Source organism: Ursus maritimus, unplaced genomic scaffold (genome assembly GCF_017311325.1).
Source record: "Ursus maritimus isolate PB19 unplaced genomic scaffold, ASM1731132v1 scaffold_3, whole genome shotgun sequence".
Lineage (NCBI taxonomy): Eukaryota > Metazoa > Chordata > Mammalia > Carnivora > Ursidae > Ursus > Ursus maritimus.
Genome location: NW_024425563.1, coordinates 89,952,190 through 89,974,067, shown reverse-complemented (window position 1 = coordinate 89,974,067; position 21,878 = coordinate 89,952,190). Strand labels below are relative to the sequence as shown.

The 21,878-nt window shown below is 45.7% G+C and overlaps 1 protein-coding gene across 1 annotated transcript in view; it reads right to left on the bottom strand.

The window, feature by feature from the left end:
* The window catches only part of POU6F2 (POU class 6 homeobox 2), a 453,863-nt gene that overhangs the window by 19,961 nt on the left and 412,024 nt on the right, over window positions 1-21,878 (bottom strand). Inside the window, exon 7 of the mRNA XM_040644418.1 lies at window positions 4,964-5,170. Coding sequence (XP_040500352.1) covers window positions 4,964-5,170 — 207 coding nt within the window. The remainder of the gene's footprint in view (window positions 1-4,963; window positions 5,171-21,878) is intronic.

Below are 21,878 nucleotides of genomic sequence, written 5' to 3'. Positions count from 1 at the left end.
GCATAGGGAAGCTCTGAGAAGGAGGGATCCTGGACAGAGGGACGGTGGCCAGTTTGCCAGACAGAGAAGGTGTGAAAGGCACTGCAGGCCAGGACACTGTCGGCCGGGCTTGGCAGGGAGTGACAAGGGGAGACCAGAGGGCAAGATGCCCGGTTGTGTGGCTGGAAGGTCAAAGGGCTGTTTTCCGTTGGAGTTGCCGATACAGGTTGCATTCATCTAGGAAAACTCCTATGCTCTTTCAGATACCCTGTGGGCGGAAATGCGTCATTTATGCCTCATCGTGCGTGCCGTTCCCAAAAAGATCGGGAACCACTATTACAGGCAGGCAGGGGCTTGGGAAGGACAGTTGACTTTCAAAAACAGGTAAGGGAGTACATTTCGTATTTATTTGAAAAACAAATGAATGGATTTGGATAATCAGATGGCATTTTGGGGAGCCAATTTAAATGAACTGCCTTCCTTTGGTTTCCTATTAACGCCACGATTACTTTTTGAAGAGACATTGCATGCTTTCATAGACAGCAAGGCTCCGAGTACTATAGCCATGGCCTTTAATTTTTGAAAAATTTCAATGCTTTGATTTTACAAATTGCAACATTTTTCCTTCCAAATGTCTCTACCCTCCTAATGATGCTACAAACTCTCGCTAACTTTTGTTGAAATTTAGTCAAAGGGAGAATAAATATACACAAAATTGATGTCTGTGCTGCTTATGGAGAAGTCATTAATTCACGGTCACAGGGTTGTAAGGGCAAACCAGGGGGTCCGGGGCCCTCTTACTTTGGTGGGGAGTTCCCCATAACCCACGGTAGCTGCAGCGTCCCATGGAGGGAACAAAAGGTTACTTTCAAACTCCACCAAATGTTTTTGTATTAAGTAGCTTTTTTTTTTCCTGCACAGAAAGATACTTTTATCTTTCTCTGTTTCTTCTTTTTTAAATCTAGTCTTTTTCTGACTTTTATTCTCTTGCTTTGCTCACCAAGAATCCCTGATGTGATCGTGTGAAGGCTATATCCAGGGCCATCCAGTCTTGGTATATATTTTAAAAATATATTGCTTGCGTTCCAGATGATAACTTTGCAGGTTCTCAATCTTTTATCATTGGAATAAATCATCATCAAGAGTTGTTGAAGTTCCACTCCTAGATTTTCTTCAGGTTCTTTTAATTAATGGTAGGTGGATGTAAAAATGAAATTAAAGATGTAATGATTTTATTAAATTAAAACAGATCACCCCAGGTCGTCTGGTCCGAGGGCTCTATACTTCACTCCATGAAAGTGAACTCCCTTTCGAGTGTGAGTTAGGGAACTTTCTGCTCCTGTAATTTATGATGTATTTTACTGTTGGAACTATGCTCTTGTGAGATCAGGCATTTGTCATAAATCACATGAAAAAATAAATTGAGAAACTTCTCTACTGTATGATAGAAATCCTTTATTTTTTAGTGGTTGTCTGTATTATATTTCTTCAATGTAAAGGGTAATATTTAAAGAAAAAAATTGAAGACGACTGTCCTTATACCACCAGCTCTGAGCTTTTTGCTTTTGGACTCTTGGGCATTTTATGATCTGTTATCCTCAGGATCCCAGCTTTTATATCCAGGGCTCAGACTCGCACATCTCCTGTCAATTCACCCAACTTGTTAACTTTACTGTATGCTCCAAGGTGTTTCAAGGTGTTTCAGAGCTGATGCCAAGAAAGAGCAATCGTCGTTCGTTTCTTTCCACCGTTTCCTGATCTTTCTGATTGGTTCCTTCGATCTTTCTGGGTCTAGAACAGACCACGGGCACATGCCTGGAACAAGAAGGACAGGCCCGGGGGTGCCTGCTGTGACTTGGAAATTCGGGAAGGTTCGCATGCCACTCGTCTCCAGCTGTGCTCACGTGTTCTCTCAGCATGCACGTACACGAAAGGGGCTTGGTGCACACCCTGTCTAGGACAGTCCTGCCCTCTGGGATGTGGCTCATAACTGACACGAAGTGGATTGGCAAGGCACACCCCCAAGGGGCTGGCTGTTTCTTACCAGTCGCTTGGTCTCCAATTCTCCAGTGAAGAAGAAGGTCGTGGCGGTTAGACCAGCAGAGGGCCAGGTATTCCCGCAGTGATAATGAAGTTTGCTCCAGGGACCAACAGGTGTGGTGTGAGAATGTTCCTGAGATGTGTCTGTGCTCGTGAGACGGGCTGTGGAAATGGATTGTTGATGTCTACTTTGGGCGAAGAGTGGAGGAATGGCACCATATCTGCCTCTTTTTTCCCATTGCTTGGTTAGTTCCTTCTCCTGGATTAAAACCGTCCTGCCTCAAACCTAGAGCTGTGATTTTATGTAACTGGAATCGTCTCTCACCTACACGCCCTCCTCTGAAATCCAAGGTGAGACTGAGAGCTACTTTGTATTAAATGTTGATGATTTCTAATTAATTCATCACCTTTGTGGCAATTTACGACTTGGCTTTGCTGACGGAAATAGTTTTTAGCGGAGTGTCTGAAAAGAGGCTGATCTCATTTTTCCCCCTAGAGATAATTTTCGCATAAGTTTGAACAGATAGAAATAGGTCTTAAAAAGCCAATAAAAGATAGAGGCTCTTGCCTTGTGTAGGGAGCCGTTTAGAAGATAGCGAGTCCAATGGCATCTTGTAAATAGTAAAAGAAATAGGCTAGCTGAGAGATAGGGGTGGGGAGAGGGGAAGGAAGTCCTTAGTGATCTATTTGGCTGGGACTGTGCCACTGCCTATGGTTAAGCTGAGGAAGAAGAGGGGGCCGGGAACCTTGGCTTAGGCTTAGAATGGAGGGAGACCCAAAGGGCATAGACCAGAGTCTCCATCTCTGGGAAGTGTGTTCAGACCTGACTTGGTCTTTCCTAGTGTTCGCCCCTCAATGGTGGAGGTATCGTTGCTGGACCCACTCATAGATCCCCTCGCTACTCCCTCATGGCACTTACTGTAGATCTTAGGTACACCCTTGTGCAAATTTTTGATGAATGTCCATCTTCCTGGCTAGACCGTGAACTCCATGAAGGAAGGGCTCATGGTGTCTGTCATGTCTACCAGCCTAGCTTCCAGGTACAGTGCCTGACAAATAGCAGGAGGTCAATAAATATATATATTAAACAGATTTTTAAAAATATTTATTGGACAAGCAACCGGATTTTCCAAGCATAGCCTTCGAGTGCCACCAAGAATGGGCTGTAGGCATGGTTGGATCCGAAGCCAAATGGCTGAGATCTCTGGGAAGATACTTCTACTTTGCTGCAGATGAATGATGAAAAATTTCGCAGCGCTTTCTTCTTCCTTTTTCCTTTGTATTTTATTTCCCTGCTACATGCTTTACATCATGCAGTTTTCCATCAACTCAAAAGGCCATCTACTCAGTCACGCACTGGCCGTTCGTATTCGTCTTCCCCTCCCACCGCCTTTCCTGTCAGTGCCCCCTCCAGCTGCAAATCTGGGTCTTAGCCTGGCCCAGCTTTTGCTTCTTAACTCACCCAGCTGCTGGTTTCAAAACGTTTCAAACAGAGCAGATCCAGACTTGAAAGCATTACGACAAAGAAAGAGAAGAATTGATGTTTCTCCATTGCTTTCCCCCATTTCATCTCGGCAGCATTTGACCCTGGTCCACTTCCTACTTTCAAAAAACTCTTGGATGCTAGATCATTACCGTCTGGATTCCTCTCCTCCTTAACCAGCCACTTCTTCCATCTCTCCCTTCCTCTTCCATTCCTTAAAAGCTGAAGTTTCCCCAAGTGACTCCTTCATCTTCCTTCCTTCTCTCGCTCCTCCTGATTTCTCTGGATGTTGGATTTGTTTTCAGCTACAGCCTCGGCACTCATTGACTCTCAGATCCTGTCCTGAGCACCGCTACGATTCCAGACCCTTCGTTCCAGCTATCCAGCGCGTGCTTTCATAAATTCCTCTTTGTGTTTTGCCACCGTCTCCGAAATGGTTTGTTTACAATAGATGTTTCACCACTTCAGCTCAGCCTCCATCTGCTCCCCGAGTTAGAGCTGTTTTCTTGAGAAATAAAGCTGAGCATGTCATTCTTCCCTTTAAATACCTCTTACCGATTCCCAGGGCTGCAGAGTAGACGGTCATCACCATCCTCACGACTGCGTACGTGCCCACTGTGTGCCAGGCACTAGCCACTTCATATAGGTTGGCTCACTGAATCCTCACAAGCACACTGGGAGCTAGGTACCGGTTATGCCCATTTTACAGATGAGGAGCCTGGGGCCCAGAGACGATGCATAATGTGTTCAAGATCACACAGAGACAAAGTCCGTCATTTCCAGCTTGATTATGGAGCCCTTTCCATGACTGTCCTCAGCCTCCCCCTGTGCTCCAATCACATGAACCTTTCTTCTGTATCGAGACACTCCAGCCTCCTTCCTACTCCCCTGCCTTTGCGCCTGCTGTTCCCGTGCCTGGCATGCTGTGATCCCATCATCACTCCATCTTCATCCGTCAAGACTCAGTCCCCAAACATCTTCTCTGTGAGAACTCAAAACTCTTCAGACAAAGTTGGTCACTCCCACCTCTGTGATATTAAACATTGTACACACCTGTCCTGTTACGGGACATTCCCTGCTCTATTGCACAGTGGAGCTTTTGTTTTTCATTTACGGCTAAGGCATAAGTAGTTTTGGTTTCTTCTTGACCCCTTTTTAAATTGTCTGAAGGTTAAGTATCATCAGTGTCAAAGTAAGGATGAATCCCTATTGAACTTTAGGCCACTATTTGTTTATAACTTAATATGTTAATATTTTTAGATTAGAGAGCTAGCTCTTACCCAGATTCTCTAAGAACGAGAAATGAGCTACTTGCCTTTTAAAATTATTGATGTGTTAATATTCAGGATGGAATATTTTGTGATTTAAAAAATTACTCTTTATGGACTGAGACCAAACAGAAGATGAGCGGTAAGGAGGGGGGTCCAGGTAGCCATGGCTGCCTGGACGTGGGGCCGTTACCTGCTGGCCGGGCTTGATGGGTGAGAGCGTGATGCCCTGGGTGTTGATTACTGGCAGGATCTGGTTCCCGATGACCGTGGCAATGATCTGGCCCTGGGCGTTGGTCAGGAGCTGGGGGGTGATGGGCTGCACTTGGAGGCCCTGAGTGCCGCTCGCTGCTTGGCTCGATGGCCCCGGATTCGGCATCAGAGGGATGGTCCCAATAATCTGCAAGAGACGGGCCCAAAGGTGAGGTGCTGGGCTCTGCTCTGGGTCTGCACACACAACCAAAGACCCCTCATGCCCTGCTCTGTGCAGGAGGCTCCCGAGAGCCGATCGAGAGACTGTAACCAGATCTGGAGATGCGGGTGCGGAAGACAGTGGCAGGGCATGGGCACCTGCAGGAGAGATAAGCACACATGAACGGGGTGCATGGAAAGGCAGGGGAAAGCATCTTACTTGAAAGTAAAATCAAGCTTTGGTGAGGGCGCAAACCTGGGATTTCTGCTGGGGCAGCACAGACATCTGCTTTGTTGTCTCAGAACCAGCTAGAAGATAGACCTCTCATGGCACCCAAGACCCTAGTCTAGCAGGGGAGCCACGTCCCTTCCCCAGAGAAGCACCTCAGACCCAGGGTGCTCCCTCACATCCTTTCCCCTGCCTCTTTCTCCTCTGCCCCCTCATCCCTGCATCCTTTCACCTCTCATCCTACTCCTCTCTCACGGTCCCTGGCACCCCAGCAGGAGTGGGCCTCAGCGCTCTGGTGTTCAGGTGGTCGAGAACCCAGGTCCTGACATCAGGGAGACAAGATTCCATCCCGAGCTCTGCCACCTTCTAGCTCAGTCAAAGAGCCTCAGCTTTCTGAAGGCTTGAGAGAAGTGGGATCATAAACAAATGTTTGAAACTCTTAACATAGAGTTGGAGTGACAACTAAAGATGGAAATTTTGAAAATGTGCATTTTAGACAATGTGTTTGAAACTGGGTCTTAAGGGTTAGAAGTTCAGGGCTTCTGTGGCAGGTGGCAGAGAAGGTTTGTGTCTGCATCTAGCAGCTTCTGGCTTCAGTGAAGGCATCGTGCAGAGTGTTGCAAGGAGGGACCTGGCTGGACCCAGTCACGGTGCTAAGGAGGGAGGGAGCATGGGCAGGACAGCAAACGGTTAGGGTGTCTCTGAGAGCCGGAAACAGATCACATTCGTATGTTGCCAGGGGCGAATTTAATCAGTACAAAACAAAAATATAATCTATGTTTCCCAAAGTTATAGACTCTTCTGGGGGAGTCATGGAGCTGGCGGTTTCCCCCCTCCACACAGCACGGGGTGGTTCAGCAGCTCTGCCCTTTGAGTTACCTTCCAGCGTCCCCTCCCAGATGTGCACTGTGGTCACGTGGCCTGGGTGCCACCAAGACATAGTCATAATACTGTCTCCGGAAGTGCTTCCATGTCTATGGTTTCATTTCCTTCCACGTTCCTATGTCCACTAGGAAGTGGGCACTAGTCCCGCCCCCTTTAACTGAATAAGACAGTGAAGCTCAGCTGTCACTTGATGGAAGCATTAGTAAGTGACAGAGCTGGAGTCCAGGTCCAGCTGAGCCCCAGTTGGTGGTGGCTCTTCCATCATGTCATCTGGTTCCCACCACGTGGAGGACACTGGAGGGGACCCTCTCTCAGACCCACTCACTCTGCATCCCGTTGGCAATTTCCCTCCAGACAATACGCTGCTTGCGGTCTGAGTTTATAAATGATTCTGTTTTCAGCACTCCAGAGAGGGCTCTGAACATAGGTTCTCAACACACGTCTTTTGAATGAATGGTTTCCAGACTCTGCTATCACTGGGATTCCAGAAGCAGCAAGAACTGCGGGAGTACCCCAACAGCACACCATTCGGGGAGGAGGATGGTGATGGAGAGAGCGCCCCCTCCGCACTTGACCTTGCTTCCACCTCCAAAGCCCCCGGGGGATGGTGCTAATGGAGGAGCTCTGTGCATGCCAAGTATCGGGCCGTTGTCAGTGGAAGCTGATAGAGTTCGCCTAATGACTTCGAGAGGGGTCAGCAGGCCCCCGGGGAGTCCGTAGCCCTGCGGTGTCCCTGAGCAAGCCTGTGGGGTCGTGGCATCGGCAGTGAACCCGTCCCAGCAGTACCAGCAAGGTCAGGAGGAGTCCCCATCAACAGGTGAGAGCACATAAGGACTGTGTTGATGAGTGGCCTTGTGTGACGCAGCTCAGGCTTCAGACACTGCTCCTCTGACCCCACAGGCAGCGTGGAGAGATCTGGGGAGCAGGCTCCTCGTCCCGCACCTACACGGACCTGTCCGCTCTGGCCTCCCCGTGTCTTAGGCCTGAGAAGCCCCGCTCCATTGGATTGGCCTGAGTCTAAAGCCGAGAGCAGCTGCATTCATTTAGGCAGGGCTGTGGGTTCTATTTTAGGCAGGATGTCAGTGTGTGTAGGAGCCCGAGTGAGTAAGTAAGCCGGGAGAAGCCTTCCGAGTGAGGCTCGGTGCCTGACAGCCACGGAGCCCGCCGTGATGCTGGAAGGCATTCTGCTCCGAGAAGATTGACACGAGTCTCTGCTTGCCTCGTGGTAATGAGATGCTTCGCCTGCTCTCCCAGTGGAAAGAAGACAGGCAAATGCAAACGCCTCGCCAGCCTTTCCTGTGGGTGCATCCTCACCCCAAACGCTGTGTTTGACGTTACTCAAACATGGTGCCACTTACGTCTCCTCCCCACCGGCTCCTCTCTTCTTTTGGGGGCCGCAGCATCACTTGCGGAGGGTGGGACAGCACAGGTGTGGGAACCAGAGGGATATGGAACTGCATGGCTGGAGGGACCCTTTAATAAGGAGGGTTTGCCTGCCAGGTGGGGGGTGGGTTGGACAGTTCCAAGGTCTGGAAGCCTTCTGTGAAGCTGTCTGTTTCTCATCTTTGTTCCGCTTGCAGGAGAGTTGAGATGACCATCTGGGCACGTGAAGAACTTGGCAGGGCACGATGGGGGTTTCCCAACACCCCCCAGCGAAAACCAGCACGCCGGTTTTCATTTGCTCCCATTCATCAACTGTAGAGATGATCACACACTGTGTTGTCTACAAATTCCCAGGTGTGCCTATTTTGCTAAGGTTGGGCCCGACTCCTCTAGCCCTTCCACAGACCTCACCAAAACACTTCCTCGGATCCTGACGCCAGAGAGATCTCAACAAGGAAGCCAGAGACGCCGAGGCAGCCATGGTGTGAGGCTCCTGGCACTTGCCTAAGTTGGCAGTTTTACTTGCGGAAATTGTATTTGAAATTAGAGGCCTTTTGATGTTCAAGGGAAGTACTTACATCTATACATGTTCCAAGGAGATCAGGAAATTAAAACCAACGTTTGATGTTAGGAGAGCTCTGACTTGAAGGCAAAGAGAGACAAGATGCTTCTGAGACATCTGTAGCCCTAAGACCAGCCTTTGGAGTTTGAGTTTTCGGCTCCCGGAGCTCAGGATTTGCTGCTAGGAGAGTCCTGATGGAAAGACGTGCTGCTGAGCGCACGAGGCCAGCCAGTAGGCTGTGACCCCTGGTCAAGGCATTAACAACACAAGAGAACTGACTTCGGCGGAGCAGCCTAGTACCTTCAGACTCTTCTCTGCATGGAGTGTGGCATCCCGTGCCCAGGAGAAGACCAAGAAGATGCAACTGGGGGCGGAGGAGGGGGCAACAAGGCAGACACATTGCATGCAAAGATTCTATCAATTCAACAGAGAAACGATACGTACCAAACAAGCGGCAAGGACTGCCGGATAAGAATCTCTGTATCCCTGGGGTGGGTGCTGCAAGGCATATTGGTAATGAATGAGCAGTATCAGAGGAAGAACGATGAGGGTGGTTAGGAAGACTTGACCGAAGAAATGGGGGCAGAGCAGAGCCTTGAGGGTTGGGTGGGATTCGGCAGGGCAGAAACCATTCCAAACAAGAGACTAGCGGGGCATGAGAAACACAGGGGATGCAAGCGAGCGGGTCGAGACAGAGAATCAGGGACAGGTCAGCATGGAAGGTGTCAAATCCCACCCAGGCAAGGGGGTTCAAGGATGGTTTTGAGGGCTGGGGAGGAGCGCTGAAATGGAGTTATTTCCGGGGTGAAGACAAAGGTGTGGATAGAAGAGACTGAAGTAGTGAGAGACTCCAGACAGGAGCTTGGTCGCCAAGGGTGAAGCAAAATGCCTCCATGAGTCCTTGACCGAGGGGATGCTGGATTCACTGACTGCCACTTCAATTCAAAACACACAGCCTGCTTTATGCCTAGGTTGCAACATTAGAAATTTTTGGGTGAAGTTATTGCCCCATCAATCCCGCAGTAAATAGCTCAGGCATCGTTTGCATTGATCCCCGATGTCTTTGCCCTGGCTCTCACCGTAATGACTCGTCTTCTGATGAATGCTTTAACCAGGCTGAGGCCCTTACTGATATTGTAATGATAACTTGTGACCTGAAAGAGTTCTGGCCTCTCCGACAGGGCACTTCCTTGGTTGTTGCTGCTCATGTCCACCTGTCTTTTTCCTTAGAGGAGTACAAGCATCAATCGCACCCGAAAGAAAAGTCCATGTGGCAAGAGCAACTGAAAATAACAGTTAAAACGACTCCTAGAATGCGTAAGCACCTGTATCCCTGTTTCTGTAAAAGTTTGGGTGGCTTACACATAAAAGTGACTGTCGTTCATCCAGCAGCAATTAGGACTTTAGCCATCATGAAGTTTATCTTGGGACTGTAGCAAATCTCAGCACTTCAGGGTCACCAGATTGTTGTTACGGGGCCCTTACGGACTTTGTGCTAGTTGAGGTGTGCAGTAGGGACGAATTAGGACCGATGGAGGATAACGTGCACTGAATTTATTCACTGCCCACATGTGGTGTCCTCAGCAGCAGCTGACGCTGGCATCACAGAAGCCCCGGGCACCCAGACAGGTCATCTGATGGGTCACATGTCGTAATTGTCTATGACATGCTGTTAAACTCTGCCATGGAGGATGTGTTTGCAGATGTCAAATTGACAAGTAATTTTGTTGCACGTATCTTTATGAAAAGGAAATCCGTCAATGCTATAAATCGGTGACTTTCTCAGCATCTTCAATCCATCAGCAGAGACAATTCTTTGCCAAGTATTTGTGTAACCTCAGCACTTTCTGGTCAAGAGGCTTTAGTTAGCACTAACATCGAACAAAGAGCACGAGAGAGCCAGGGAGCTGGTGTGAGCGATCACCAGGACAGAAGTAGCCCATCACCTTCCCCTTCCTTTCTGGTCTGGCAATGGCCATTCTGTCTCTCTTTCTCCAAGGAAGGATTTTGTCTTTATGTAACACATTCAGTGTGATCTCCTTGTGCTCCAGTTGTAAGGTTGAACCCACTTAGAATTATTTTGATAGCTCCGGTTAGGATGTTGATTCCAGGAAAGGTAGGAGAACACAATTATTCCCCAAACAAAATTTATTTTTCCGAGATGCACTCGTGCCTTCTTACATTTAGCTATGTCCAAGATAGGGAAAAAGAGAGGAGTGGATGTTGAGAGGGCCTTTAGCTGAGAATCTGAACCAGAGAAGAGTAAAGGCATGAAGATAATCAGATGAAGGACCTCAAGAGAGGGAGACACCCAACCAGGGACCCTTGGGTTTAATCTTGGAGGCAACGCCAATCCGTTGGCCGTGGCTTCCCCGAACTCTGGAGGTCTCAGGGTTTGGGAAAAATACAGGACCACGAGTGATTATCACTGTCTGGCTTGGGTACAGGCAGCAAGAATGACAGTGGCTGAAGGTGGCATCACTGAAGCCCAGGGGATGAGGCAAATCATCTTAGACCAATTTGCAAGAAATGGACGATGTGTAGCCTTTAATGAGCAGCTGTGAAAAAGTATTTCTTAAGGTGTACATTTTGATGCTTGTGTGATGGGCATCGAGAGGTGCTTTCCCCCCTGGGAATATCTACCGACTCAACGTTTCCCGCTGTCAGTAAGAATTAGGGTCCCTGTTGGATGCTCCGCTGTTGGTTTTCAACTTTGGACACACTCACAGACACGAGTAAAGAATCAGAGGTGCCAAGATCTTTACAGGTCACTGGGGTCACATTAGGAGAAGGATAATTGACACGAAAGCCGGGTGTTGTAAAGACAGCAATAACATCAGTAAAACCTTCCTCTTCTCTAAAATCTTCTGAAGAGCCATTAAAGATCATTCTCCTTAACAGAATTTGGGATAGGTATATAGAGGAATAAAATTCTCCACTGACCAGGTTCAAGCCCAGGCTTTGCCACTAACCAGTGGGAGATTGTTGGCAAATTACTTCACTTCTTAGAACCTCAAGTTCATCTGTAAGATGGGAATAACGACGTCCACTTCAGAAGGATATCGTGAGGACAAAATAAGATAATGTACACAAAGCACCGAACACTGCTTCGCCAACCAAACTGGTGCTCAATAGATGTTTGTTCATAGCTTAATTTTGCTCACGAGCCTGTGTGGTAACTCCTGGCATTTGTACTAATTTGTAAAAGCTCCTTTGTATTTTTCTGAGTATTATGATTTACAATGAAAATAGTTTACCATGAAGAACAGAAAACAGTAGTTCACTGTGAAAAATAATTAAATCCTTCTTGTCTTATAATGGAATGCTATGCTGGAAGTTTCCGTTGAAGCACCAAGATTCGGTAGATGTTGCATTCCAAGGGAGGGACTAGATTATGATGCTGAAAACCAATTAGACAATTCCGGGATGCAGAGGGCAGACACAGAAGGATTTTTGAAATTCTGTGTGTCTTCCTCTCTCCCAGGGATGGGGCATGGGGAGTTTCTCCTTACCTCCAGGTTAACAAAAGTGGTTGAGTAACTATTGTCCCCTCAAATTTGGGGAACAGACACCTAAGGAATCTAAAGGTGAGAGGCTGTGGTTTTTGAGCTGAGGAGGGAAGAGAGCAAAAGAAGAGCAAAGAAGAGGAAGGAAGAGAAAGGAGAGTGATGAGAGAGAGAGACAGAGAGAGACAGAGGGCTATATTGCATTGGTCCTTGCAACCCTCCCACTGAGAGCAGGCAAAGATAGGTAAATGTTTCCCTGGACTCATTATCATGGGTCTGAGCCATTTATAATCCTGTCCCAGAGGACCCCCTGGGAAATGAGCACTGGGACAACATCACAGAGAGAGCCTTGAGGAGTGGACCTGGAGAAAACCGATCTCTGGGAGGGGAGTGGGCAGCTGGAAGGAAACACATTGCCCATAGCACTGTGCCCTTGGAAGGCCCCAGCTGGACCTCAGATGACCTCACGAGAGAGCTGCCTTGAGCCATCTGCTGGCCCAGAGGGTGGAGGCTATTTCTTAACTGTTCAACAGAGAACCATTTTTATGACCATCTGTCCTCTCCCCACTTCAGCTTGCCCTGTCAGGAACAGAGTTAGCAAGCTGAAGAAAGGAGAATCATTCCACCCGGGAAAGACTGGCCTTTCCCGTAGTAGCAGCAGGAAGGAGACCTGCCTGGGGACGCTGCTGGTGGCTGTGAAAAGTTTAAGTTAGGTTCCAAATGTTGATTATTGTCAGGGAATGGGGCATCTTCTTGGCACCTTATGGTCACTCTAGAACACTGTGTTTCCCTGAGTGCTTACGAGAAGTCATGGGGCAAGAGCCAGAGCCTTAATCCAAGGGGAAGGGACAACCCGTGGCCACTGAGCAGGTTGGCAGGGACAGTGAGAGGCTCTGAGGATTATACCCTGCTGGATATCACTTCTGTTCTCTTTCCCCATTTTAGGGGAAGGGGGTTGATAAAAGGTGTATCGGTAAGTATGAGCAGAAGCTACCATCTCTTTATGTTTTTCTTCAAATGTTAGCATTTCGGGCCCATAGTTCAGTGGTTTTGTATAAATTAAACATGACTTAATCGTGACTATTAGTGAGTATTTTCTGAGCCATTCCCATCTGTAATTTTGAAAACAGGTAAAGATAGGGACTGCCTTTACCTTAATCATTAAGGTCAATAATACTAAAAAAGGAGTATCTGTGGGTCATGAGACTTTGTTCACTAAGAGCACTTGCAAAGTAGAGGAGAAATGAAGGCAAGAAGGAGACTTGGAAGAGAAGAGAGAATTTGACGAGCTACTAGACAGGAGGATTTAAAACTATGAGCACAATATACACCTTTCCATAGACTATGAACTTGGTTTAGTTCTGAGAGCCGGTGGCTGCCATTTCTCACGCTGATCGTGGACATGTCAGCCAGTGAATTACTGAACTCCACAGCTGCAACTCAGGATGTACTCTATATTGTCTAATTGCATTTCAATTAAAAAAAAAAGAAAAAAAAGTCAGCCGACTTAAAAACGGATAGTACGACAATGCCTTCCTAGCTGAAATGCTACTGGAGCTCTTGAAAACCTGAAAGTTGCACCAGGGAAAGCCAGTGCCCACCAGAGGAGAAAACAGTGACAATACCCAAGGGAAGGGCAGAGGAGTCAGGAGGAATTCTGACCTGGTTATTTGGCAGTTATCTTAGCAAGACTGCTCTCACCAGCAACAGCACTATTTACAGAGTACAATAAAGATGTGCATACGGGTCTGCACTTCCCGTCTCATCTTTAATTAGATACATAGTTATTGAGCACAAGACTACCCCACACTCCCAAACGCACTCTCCAACACGGTCTTTTATTTGTTCAATTGTCGAAAAAGAAGAAGTCTAACGTATATGCGTTTGTTTTCCAATTCCAGATGATGAGGCAGGGGGAAAGGGATCCCGCTCGATCTTCATGATCGAAGACGGGATAAGTCATGTCAGTTCCAAAGGTGGTTGATAGGGATGATTTGCTTATAGAGCATGGCCTGAATCCTGGTTCTGCGGCCCATTAGCAGCAAACACGGTGGAAGAAACTCCACATCTCAGGGAACTGACAGGTCTCCCAGGTAGGAGTCAACTCAATTGATACAATGATCACTCTTACTGGACCTGAATCTTTCTTGAGTCCTTTGGCAAAATGAAGTTAGCAGCTGCGGCCACAGTCTGAACTGTTGACAGATCCTATTATAATAACACTACAACTGAATCTGGCACATTCGACACTCTGCATGCAGGTGTTTTTGGTGTTTTTAAGAAATTTTTTCTTTTTAAGATGCATCGTAATATCTGTTCATACATATTTTACTGTAAATGTGAGATTTTTCTATTCTCTCTTTTATGGGGGTTCCCACTCAAGCATTAGGAAACATTGACAGAATGAAAGTTTTGATCTAGAGTATAGTCTAAAGATTAAAGTAAATGTACACAAGGTGATCCGACGTCGAGATAGGAATTAAGTGGGGAGTCATTGTAATTGCCTGCCTGGCTTATTCGTGGAGTGGCTGGTGGGCAGGGATCAGTGTCCAGGACACAAATCCTTTTCTTGAACATAGTATAGTTGTCCACCATTAGCACAAGGGTTTTTTTTTTTTTTAAGATTTTTATGTATTTATTTGTCAGAAAGAGAGAGAGAGAGAGTGCGAGCACACGCAGGGGGAGCGGGAGGCAGAGGGAGAAGCAGGCTCCCCACTGAGCAGAGATTCCCGATGTGGGAATTAATCCCAGGACCCTGGGATCATGACCTGAGCCAAAGGCAGATGCTTAACTGACTGAGCCACCCGGGCGTCCCTCAACACAAGTTTTAAAATTGTATCTGAATTATAAATTTACTCTACTGAAAGCTGTATCAGTAAACTCTGGATTATTTAGGAGTTCTTTATTTCTCTATGGTGCTATTTTCCCTCTACCACTCTGCTTTTACTTAACTAGAAGAAGGGATGGGGAAGACAGAAGTGGGGAGAGTGAATTTTGCAAAATATTAGCTCAAGGTTCTATTGGGCCTGATATGGAATCCAAAGTTGACTAGCTTCATCTGGGACTGGACAGAAATACCCAGTGACACAGAAAGGGCTCTCCCAGCAGAGCTCAAATAAACAAGACTCAGCACTAGGTACAATTTTCTTTGGGTAAGGGAAGTGGAATTTGGAGAGATTCTTTTAGAAATAGACGGAGAAATTGTAATTTTGTTTCATGTCCATCTTTCCCTTGGAAATTCGTCGCTTATGGTTAGTGATTGGTTTGTTCGGTTGTTTATACAAATATTAATACTTACATATTAAAAGTATTTTTTTAAAGATTTTATTTATTTATTTGACAGAGAGAGACAGCCAGCGAGAGAGGGAACACAAGCAGGGGGAGTGGGAGAGGAAGAAGCAGGCTCCCAGCCAAGCAGGGAGCCCTATGCAGGGCTCGATCCCAGGACCCTGGGATCACACCCTGGGCCGAAGGCAGACGCTTAACGACTGTGCCACCCAGGCGCCCCTAAAAGTATTTTTATATGAAGAGATAATACAGACATATTAGCAACACTTTCATTGTCAGAAAGAGTGGTGGATTGAAGTAACTGTAGATGATTCTAGCAAAGGAACAAAAATCTCTTCAACCTTATCTGGAAAAGCCAGGTAACTGAACATCTCTGCTTTATTCTGAATGGCTTCAAAATTAAGAGTTGTTTTATTCATGCATTTGCTTCATGCACAAATTAATCCCTTGCACATTCACTCACTCACTCACTCACTCACTCACTCAGCAAATCCTTTCAGGGGCCTGCTGTGTGCCCAGCCCTGGGCCATACCACCTGCTCTCGTTCCTACTGTACAAGACCGGGAAATCACCCAGCCATCTAAATTCATGAAAATCCTTTCTTTTGTTTGAAAATCGATTGTAAAAAGAAGCTGGTTTTGATGCTTGCAGAAATCAGGTGGCAATCAGGTAACAATCAGGGGGGTAGGTAGAGGTAGATCCATTGGGACTTCTGGTCCCCAAGAACATAAATGGGAACGCTGGTTTCCCACTGGAGATGAGGAAGGACGGGCGGCTGGTGGGGGACGCCCTTCAGTTTGCGTTCCTCCTCAGCGACCACATTGCCATCGTAAGACCTCTGCCATCTTGATTCCACTACAAGGATCTACACGAGTTCATTTTGTGGTAAACAAGGGCTCAGTTCCACCGTGCTCTCACACAGCTCCCCCCTCTTCATCGAGGGATGTATTATAACTTTCCTATAAAGAATCTGAAGTGGAATTTAAAGAATGCATATTTCAGCCCGTGGTTAAATTTGTAACAAGAGCAAATGCATACAAAAGCAAATTCCTTCAAGCCATTGTGGCCCGGGTTTCAATTTGTGGCTTCTCACTTGATTTTCAATGGTAGGGAACGAAAATGTTTGTAAATATGATCTAATGCTCCAATTTCCAATTCTCTGCAGAGGCTTTACATTTTCGTGTTGATAGTTGTTGTATTTGCCCGGTAGGGTGTTCCACATTCCAGATAGCAAAGACAAATTCTTGAGGATGGACTGGCAACATTCGTTATTCATCATCTTTCCCTTTCTCCCCAATGACTACAAATTAAACTCTGAGTACTATTTATTTTCTTTGCAGCTGCTAACACCGTGGAATTCCGAAAACATTATTTTTCCCCTCCAAAGAGGATCCTAACTGTAGTGAAACCATCATTTTGCAGAAAGACCAACGTTGTAAGATTTTATATGGCTTTGCCTAAGACTTTAAGTTTTAATACCAGCAAAAAATACCTAGAATGTGAGCAAGTATTTCTGCTTCTGCCTGCTGATGCCAGATTAAGTGACTAAATCAGATTAATGTTATTTATTGCTTGGGAGAACACCTTTTACTTTGACTCAGCCTTGGTCCTTAGAAGCTTCAGTAAACATCCTAGACCTATGAACTGTATATTTTATATTTCTTCCTAGATGGGAGGAAAAAAAAAAAAAAAGCAATAGCAATGAGCTCAAAAAAAACCCCAAATCGGGGACCAGCGATCTCCAACATTCTAGGTTCTTTGGAGCAACGGGTCCCAGTGAAAGAAATGTTTGGCAATTGCTCACGAAAAGTGCTCCGCATACTTAACATTACCTAGTGCTGTGAGGGCATCCAGCCTGCAAAGCTGAACTTACATTAATATAAACAACAAAACAAGAGTCTAAAAAAAAAAAAAAAAGGAAGGGTGGGGAATGAAACCACTCAAAGCATCATTAAAGATGCTTTTATTTATCACCACCCAGTTTCATGAGTCCAAGGTGATTCATAGGCTTTTCGTCAGGAGAATATCCATCGTGGTGGCAAAATGAAATGTATTTTGGTACTTGCTTGCCATATTTATCTATCTGTTCAATCAGAAAAAAGTTGCCTCATCACTCCAACATAAATTACTTTTGCAATTTCCTCTTAGTAATGTTTTTTTTTTTCTTAGCGTTCTTTAGGGTGAGACTACGGAGTTTCTCATTTCTCACAACAAAGACTGTGACTCATTAGAATTATGCTGATGAGTTTTTCTCATAAAATTGCATCCTCATTTTCAGAGGTGACAAATCTGCACCCTTACCCCTAACCATCAGGCCAGGTGTGGAGGGATGTGATTGAAGAGGGCCACTGCACTCGTCCTAGCGTGGTTTCTCATAGTTTTGTGCTTCCTATTTTAAATGTCCCTTAGAGTGTGTGTGTGTGTGTGTGTGTGTGTGTGTGCGCGCGCGCACGCACACGAATCGACTCTGGTACTTCAAATGTGGTCCTGAAAAAATGTAATTTATCACTATGAATAAACCACGACTGTAACGATTTTTTAACTGTCTCGTTCTAAGCTCAATAATTTATAATTTATACCAATAGTATGAATTTTGGAATTTGTAATTTCAAAAGCGATTTTTGAAGTATAGCCTTATCAGGAATGTGTCTTGGTTTTTTTTTTTTTTTTTTTAAGATTTCATTTACTTGAGAGAGAGAGTGAGCGAGAGAGAGCAGAAGCGGGGGGGGGGAAGGGCAGAGGGAGAGGGAGGAGCAGACTTCCTACTGAGGAGGGAGCCTGATGTGGTCCCAAAGATGTCACCTTTTATATTAAAAAATGTAAATAGTTCCTTTATAATTCAACGATACTGAGAAGATTCTACATTAAAATCCATCCATAACGTGCCATGAAATCCTCAAATTCCGTGCTTGAGTTTAAAACAGATTTTTGTTTTTCTAGCTATGTATATCACGAAATCTCTTCCTTTTGGTTGCCTGGGAGAGCTTGCTCACGTCACCTACAGATTTATTGGAGGTAGGTGGATATGCTTTTTATTCTAGAGAGCATCAAGGAAACCAGCAGTAGTTAAATGAACCTAGCAGGTCGTCATCCTGCGGCCATGCCTTTTGATTAAATGAAGTCCAGCAGCCACAGAGTCATGTTATAGAGGCAAACTACACATCACCTAGCCCTCTGTTGCTGACAATCTAGAGACAACGAGGTAGTCAGCCTAACCTATTACTAACGGTGTGGGCAGCAGACTCAAAATTCCTCGCCTGGCCCTCCCCGTGCTGGAGGGACCCTGGGTTCCAAGACGCCCGTGGTCAAGGGAACAAGATGGGAGGGGCAGGGTTTGCTTACTACGCACTAAGTGCCAGGGCCGTGGCAAGCATTCAACATCCTCTATTACCTTTCCTCCTTACAGCAACCCCGAAACGTCAGTAGTTTAAAACATCGAAGAAAGTAAACAGACAATGCCATTTTCATCAGGTACAATAATGCTGGATGCTTAAAAGCATTTTCCCGTAAAACTTCAATATATTTAACAGACTCTACTTTAGATCAACCACCCTAAGTGGATTAAAATATACACGGATGAGAAGCGCACGATATATACGGAAAGGCTGCTGTGTGGCAGGCTGCGTATTAGGCACTCATTCCAGAGGCGCTGAAAGCAGTTTCACTCAGAGGAAAGCCAAGTTTCGAAGAAACCAGATCTGCCTCAAGTGCAGACTCTTCCCTTTACTAGCTGTGTGGCCCTGAGAAGCTGGTTAACTCTTCTGAACCCATGTTTGCTCAGCTGTAAATTAGGGATATTAGGGCAAGAGCAATGTAAGAAGGAAATGAAATGATGAATTTATGGAAAATGCTTCTCGAATAGCATATTAGCTTGTATGAAGGCTCTATGCATCCACTCCACAGATTTTATTTACTATGTTTAGGGCTCACTGTGGGCCAGGAGTCATTCTAACCGCTTGGGCTACATCAGTGAATAAGACGAAAAGTTTTAAATTCTTATCAGAGCACAGTGATTAAGAGTGGCCTCTGATACGGACAAGACTGAGTTTGGATTCTGCCATTTCCAGCTGGTGATCTTGGAAGTTTGTTAATCTGTACAATAGGGATAAGCCCTATTCCATGGTTGTGGTAAAGGTGAAATGAAAGAATATATTGAATGCTAGGCACTCTTTGTTGTGCAGAAAGTGCTCATAGCAGCACCTGGGTGGCTCAGTCCATTGAGTGTCTGCCTTTGGCTCATGATCTTGGGGTCTTGGGATCGAGCCCTGCATGGAGCCCCTTGCTCATCGAGGAGCCTGCTTCTCCTTCCACCTCTGTTGCTCCCCCTGCTGCTTGTGCTCTCTCACTCTCTCTTAAATAAATAATAAAATCTTAAAAAAAAAAAAAAAGAAATTGCTCAATAGACAGCAGGACTTTAGGAATTTTATTATTGTTAGTACCAATCCCTCTAACAACCCAGAGAGGAAGATACTGTTGTCAGTGCCCAGAAGCGAAGACTGCAGCTGAGTTAGACTGGCTGCCTTGCCTGGGGTCACAGAGCTGCTTGGGGATAGTGTCTAACTCGGAAGCCTGGGCTGGCGGGCGCCTTCTGTGGGACCAGGTGGACCTTCATGCTGTCCACCTCTGTAACTCTGAGACACTGACATTTTGTGACTATCTATCGATAAGCATCAGAGCTAGGGAGTGTGTGATGTGTTTTCGTTGTGTATGGGGGGGGTGCTTGATTGATGCCATTCACTTTTAAGTATAAAGCTGTATCACATCCTGACTTTGCTGTCACCCTGAATGCCCCCACGTTATGACATCTCAGGATCTACTTTTTTTTTTTTTAAAGATTTTATTTATTTATTCGACAGAGATAGAGACAGCCAGCGAGAGAGGGAACACAAGCAGGGGGAGTGGGAGAGGAAGAAGCAGGCTCCCAGCGGAGGAGCCTGATGTGGGGCTCGATCCCATAACGCCAGGATCACACCCTGAGCCGAAGGCAGACACCTAACCGCTGTGCCACCCAGGCGCCCCTCAGGATCTACTTCTATTATTATTTTTATAAGATGGAAAATGTTAGTTGATGAGCTGATTAGCAATTTGGAGCAATGTTCTATGTGATTGCATTAAATTCAGTTGGGTCGTGCAAAGGCCTACTTCTGTACGTTTCAACTCGAACCTGGCTCCTCCCACTGTTCTGAATTGTGACTTTTCCATTCCTACTTATTTCTGATCTATTTCTCATTTCTCTCTTATTGGCCTGTGAGTTGAGGACATGTTGCCCACGTCTTTAAGAAGACTGCCTCAGTGTCAACAACTCACGGGCCAACGAGAAAGTTGGGTGCGTCATTGGGCATATGGCATAGTAAATGGTTCAGTGAACATTTATTTGGAGGCTGAATGCATCTCACATGTGAATTTAATGTTTTCCTCTCTTTAGGAATGTTCTGCCTAACCATAAAAATCATGCACTGAAAAAACTGGTGTTGATCTAGGGGTGCTAAGTCAAAATTCAGTACTCCCTCGCCCTCAGATCCAAATCAAGTTTAATTTTCATTCTCTAGTTGGGAAAACTGAGACATAAATAGCTTTCACTTCCATCCTTGACTTTTTACTAAAATCTAATTACTGAAAAGAGAATCATCGTCAACAGCCCAGCATACAGTCTTTTCGGTACTGGATTTGGCTAAGGCTATTTATCAAATAAATAACACGCTTCCTCAATTATAAGACCCCCACATTTTTTCTACTTTTAATATTTGTGAAATCAAGTTGCCCTAACAGTTGATATATCTGTTTAATGGGGCAGTATTTTCTTCCATTCTGAAAAAAGCTGTTCTTAAATTGATGGTATAACTTAGTATCAGTGGTTTCTTGGACTCAGAATAGAGTGTTAGCTATTTCCCTCTTTTTTTTTTTTTTTTAGAAGGGCTTACTTCCTTAGAGGGGCAGCTTCCAAAAGGAAGGATATGGAAATGTATAGTGCCTTGCCACTCCAGGAGCTTCCTCAATTCCAAAATCATTTTGCTGAGTGATACTACAAAGAGCCCCAACCCCAGATTCATTGAGAGAGTTTCCTAAGTGGCTCTGAAAGCCTCACTTTGGTGAATGCCCATATCAAACCCACACCATACACTCTTCCCGCCTGGCTAGGATGCCTGGCTGGCTGGCAGGGGACCCACAGTCCCCCAGACCCTGATGCCTTGAGGCTGATTTTCCCCGGCAGGTTAAAGTGAAGACCTGAGGTCATTTGTTCATTATCTCATTGCTTCAGAGACTTGCCTGAACTTCCTCTCCAGGTCCTTTGATCAGCAAAAATAATAATGGTGAAAATATTGATTAAAGTAACATATTTATTTTGGCAAGGTTTAAAGCTTGTGTTTATACATCTTCAAGAGAAATCTTTGAGGTTGATAGGGCAAGAATTACAGTTCCCGTTTGCAAATGGAGCAAGGAAGTTTCCGGAGTTTGTGACCTGTCTAATGGAGCCTCTAGGAAATGAACCTAGGTCTTTAAACCCAAGAAAGTGAGGGTGATATGGGAGGATATGGTTGGACTTTGGGCTCAGATCTCAGTTCTGCCAGTTCCTAAGGGTGTCATCCCAGAAGTCTGCTCATGGGCACAGCTGGGGTAATCAAACTACGGTCAAGTCCTCTGACAGGATCACAGATGATACCAGCCCCATGGTGAAGGCTCACTGCCTGGGAGGTATCATTAATTCCACTATTCTTTTCTAGAAATCACTTCACGGGAAGGAATGTCCTAGTTAAAACCTAGTGTTCTAAGAACTAACACGCTTCTAGAATTTTGCGACTGAAATGAGCTACATGAACATGAGTTAGTGGTACTATTTTGCAGT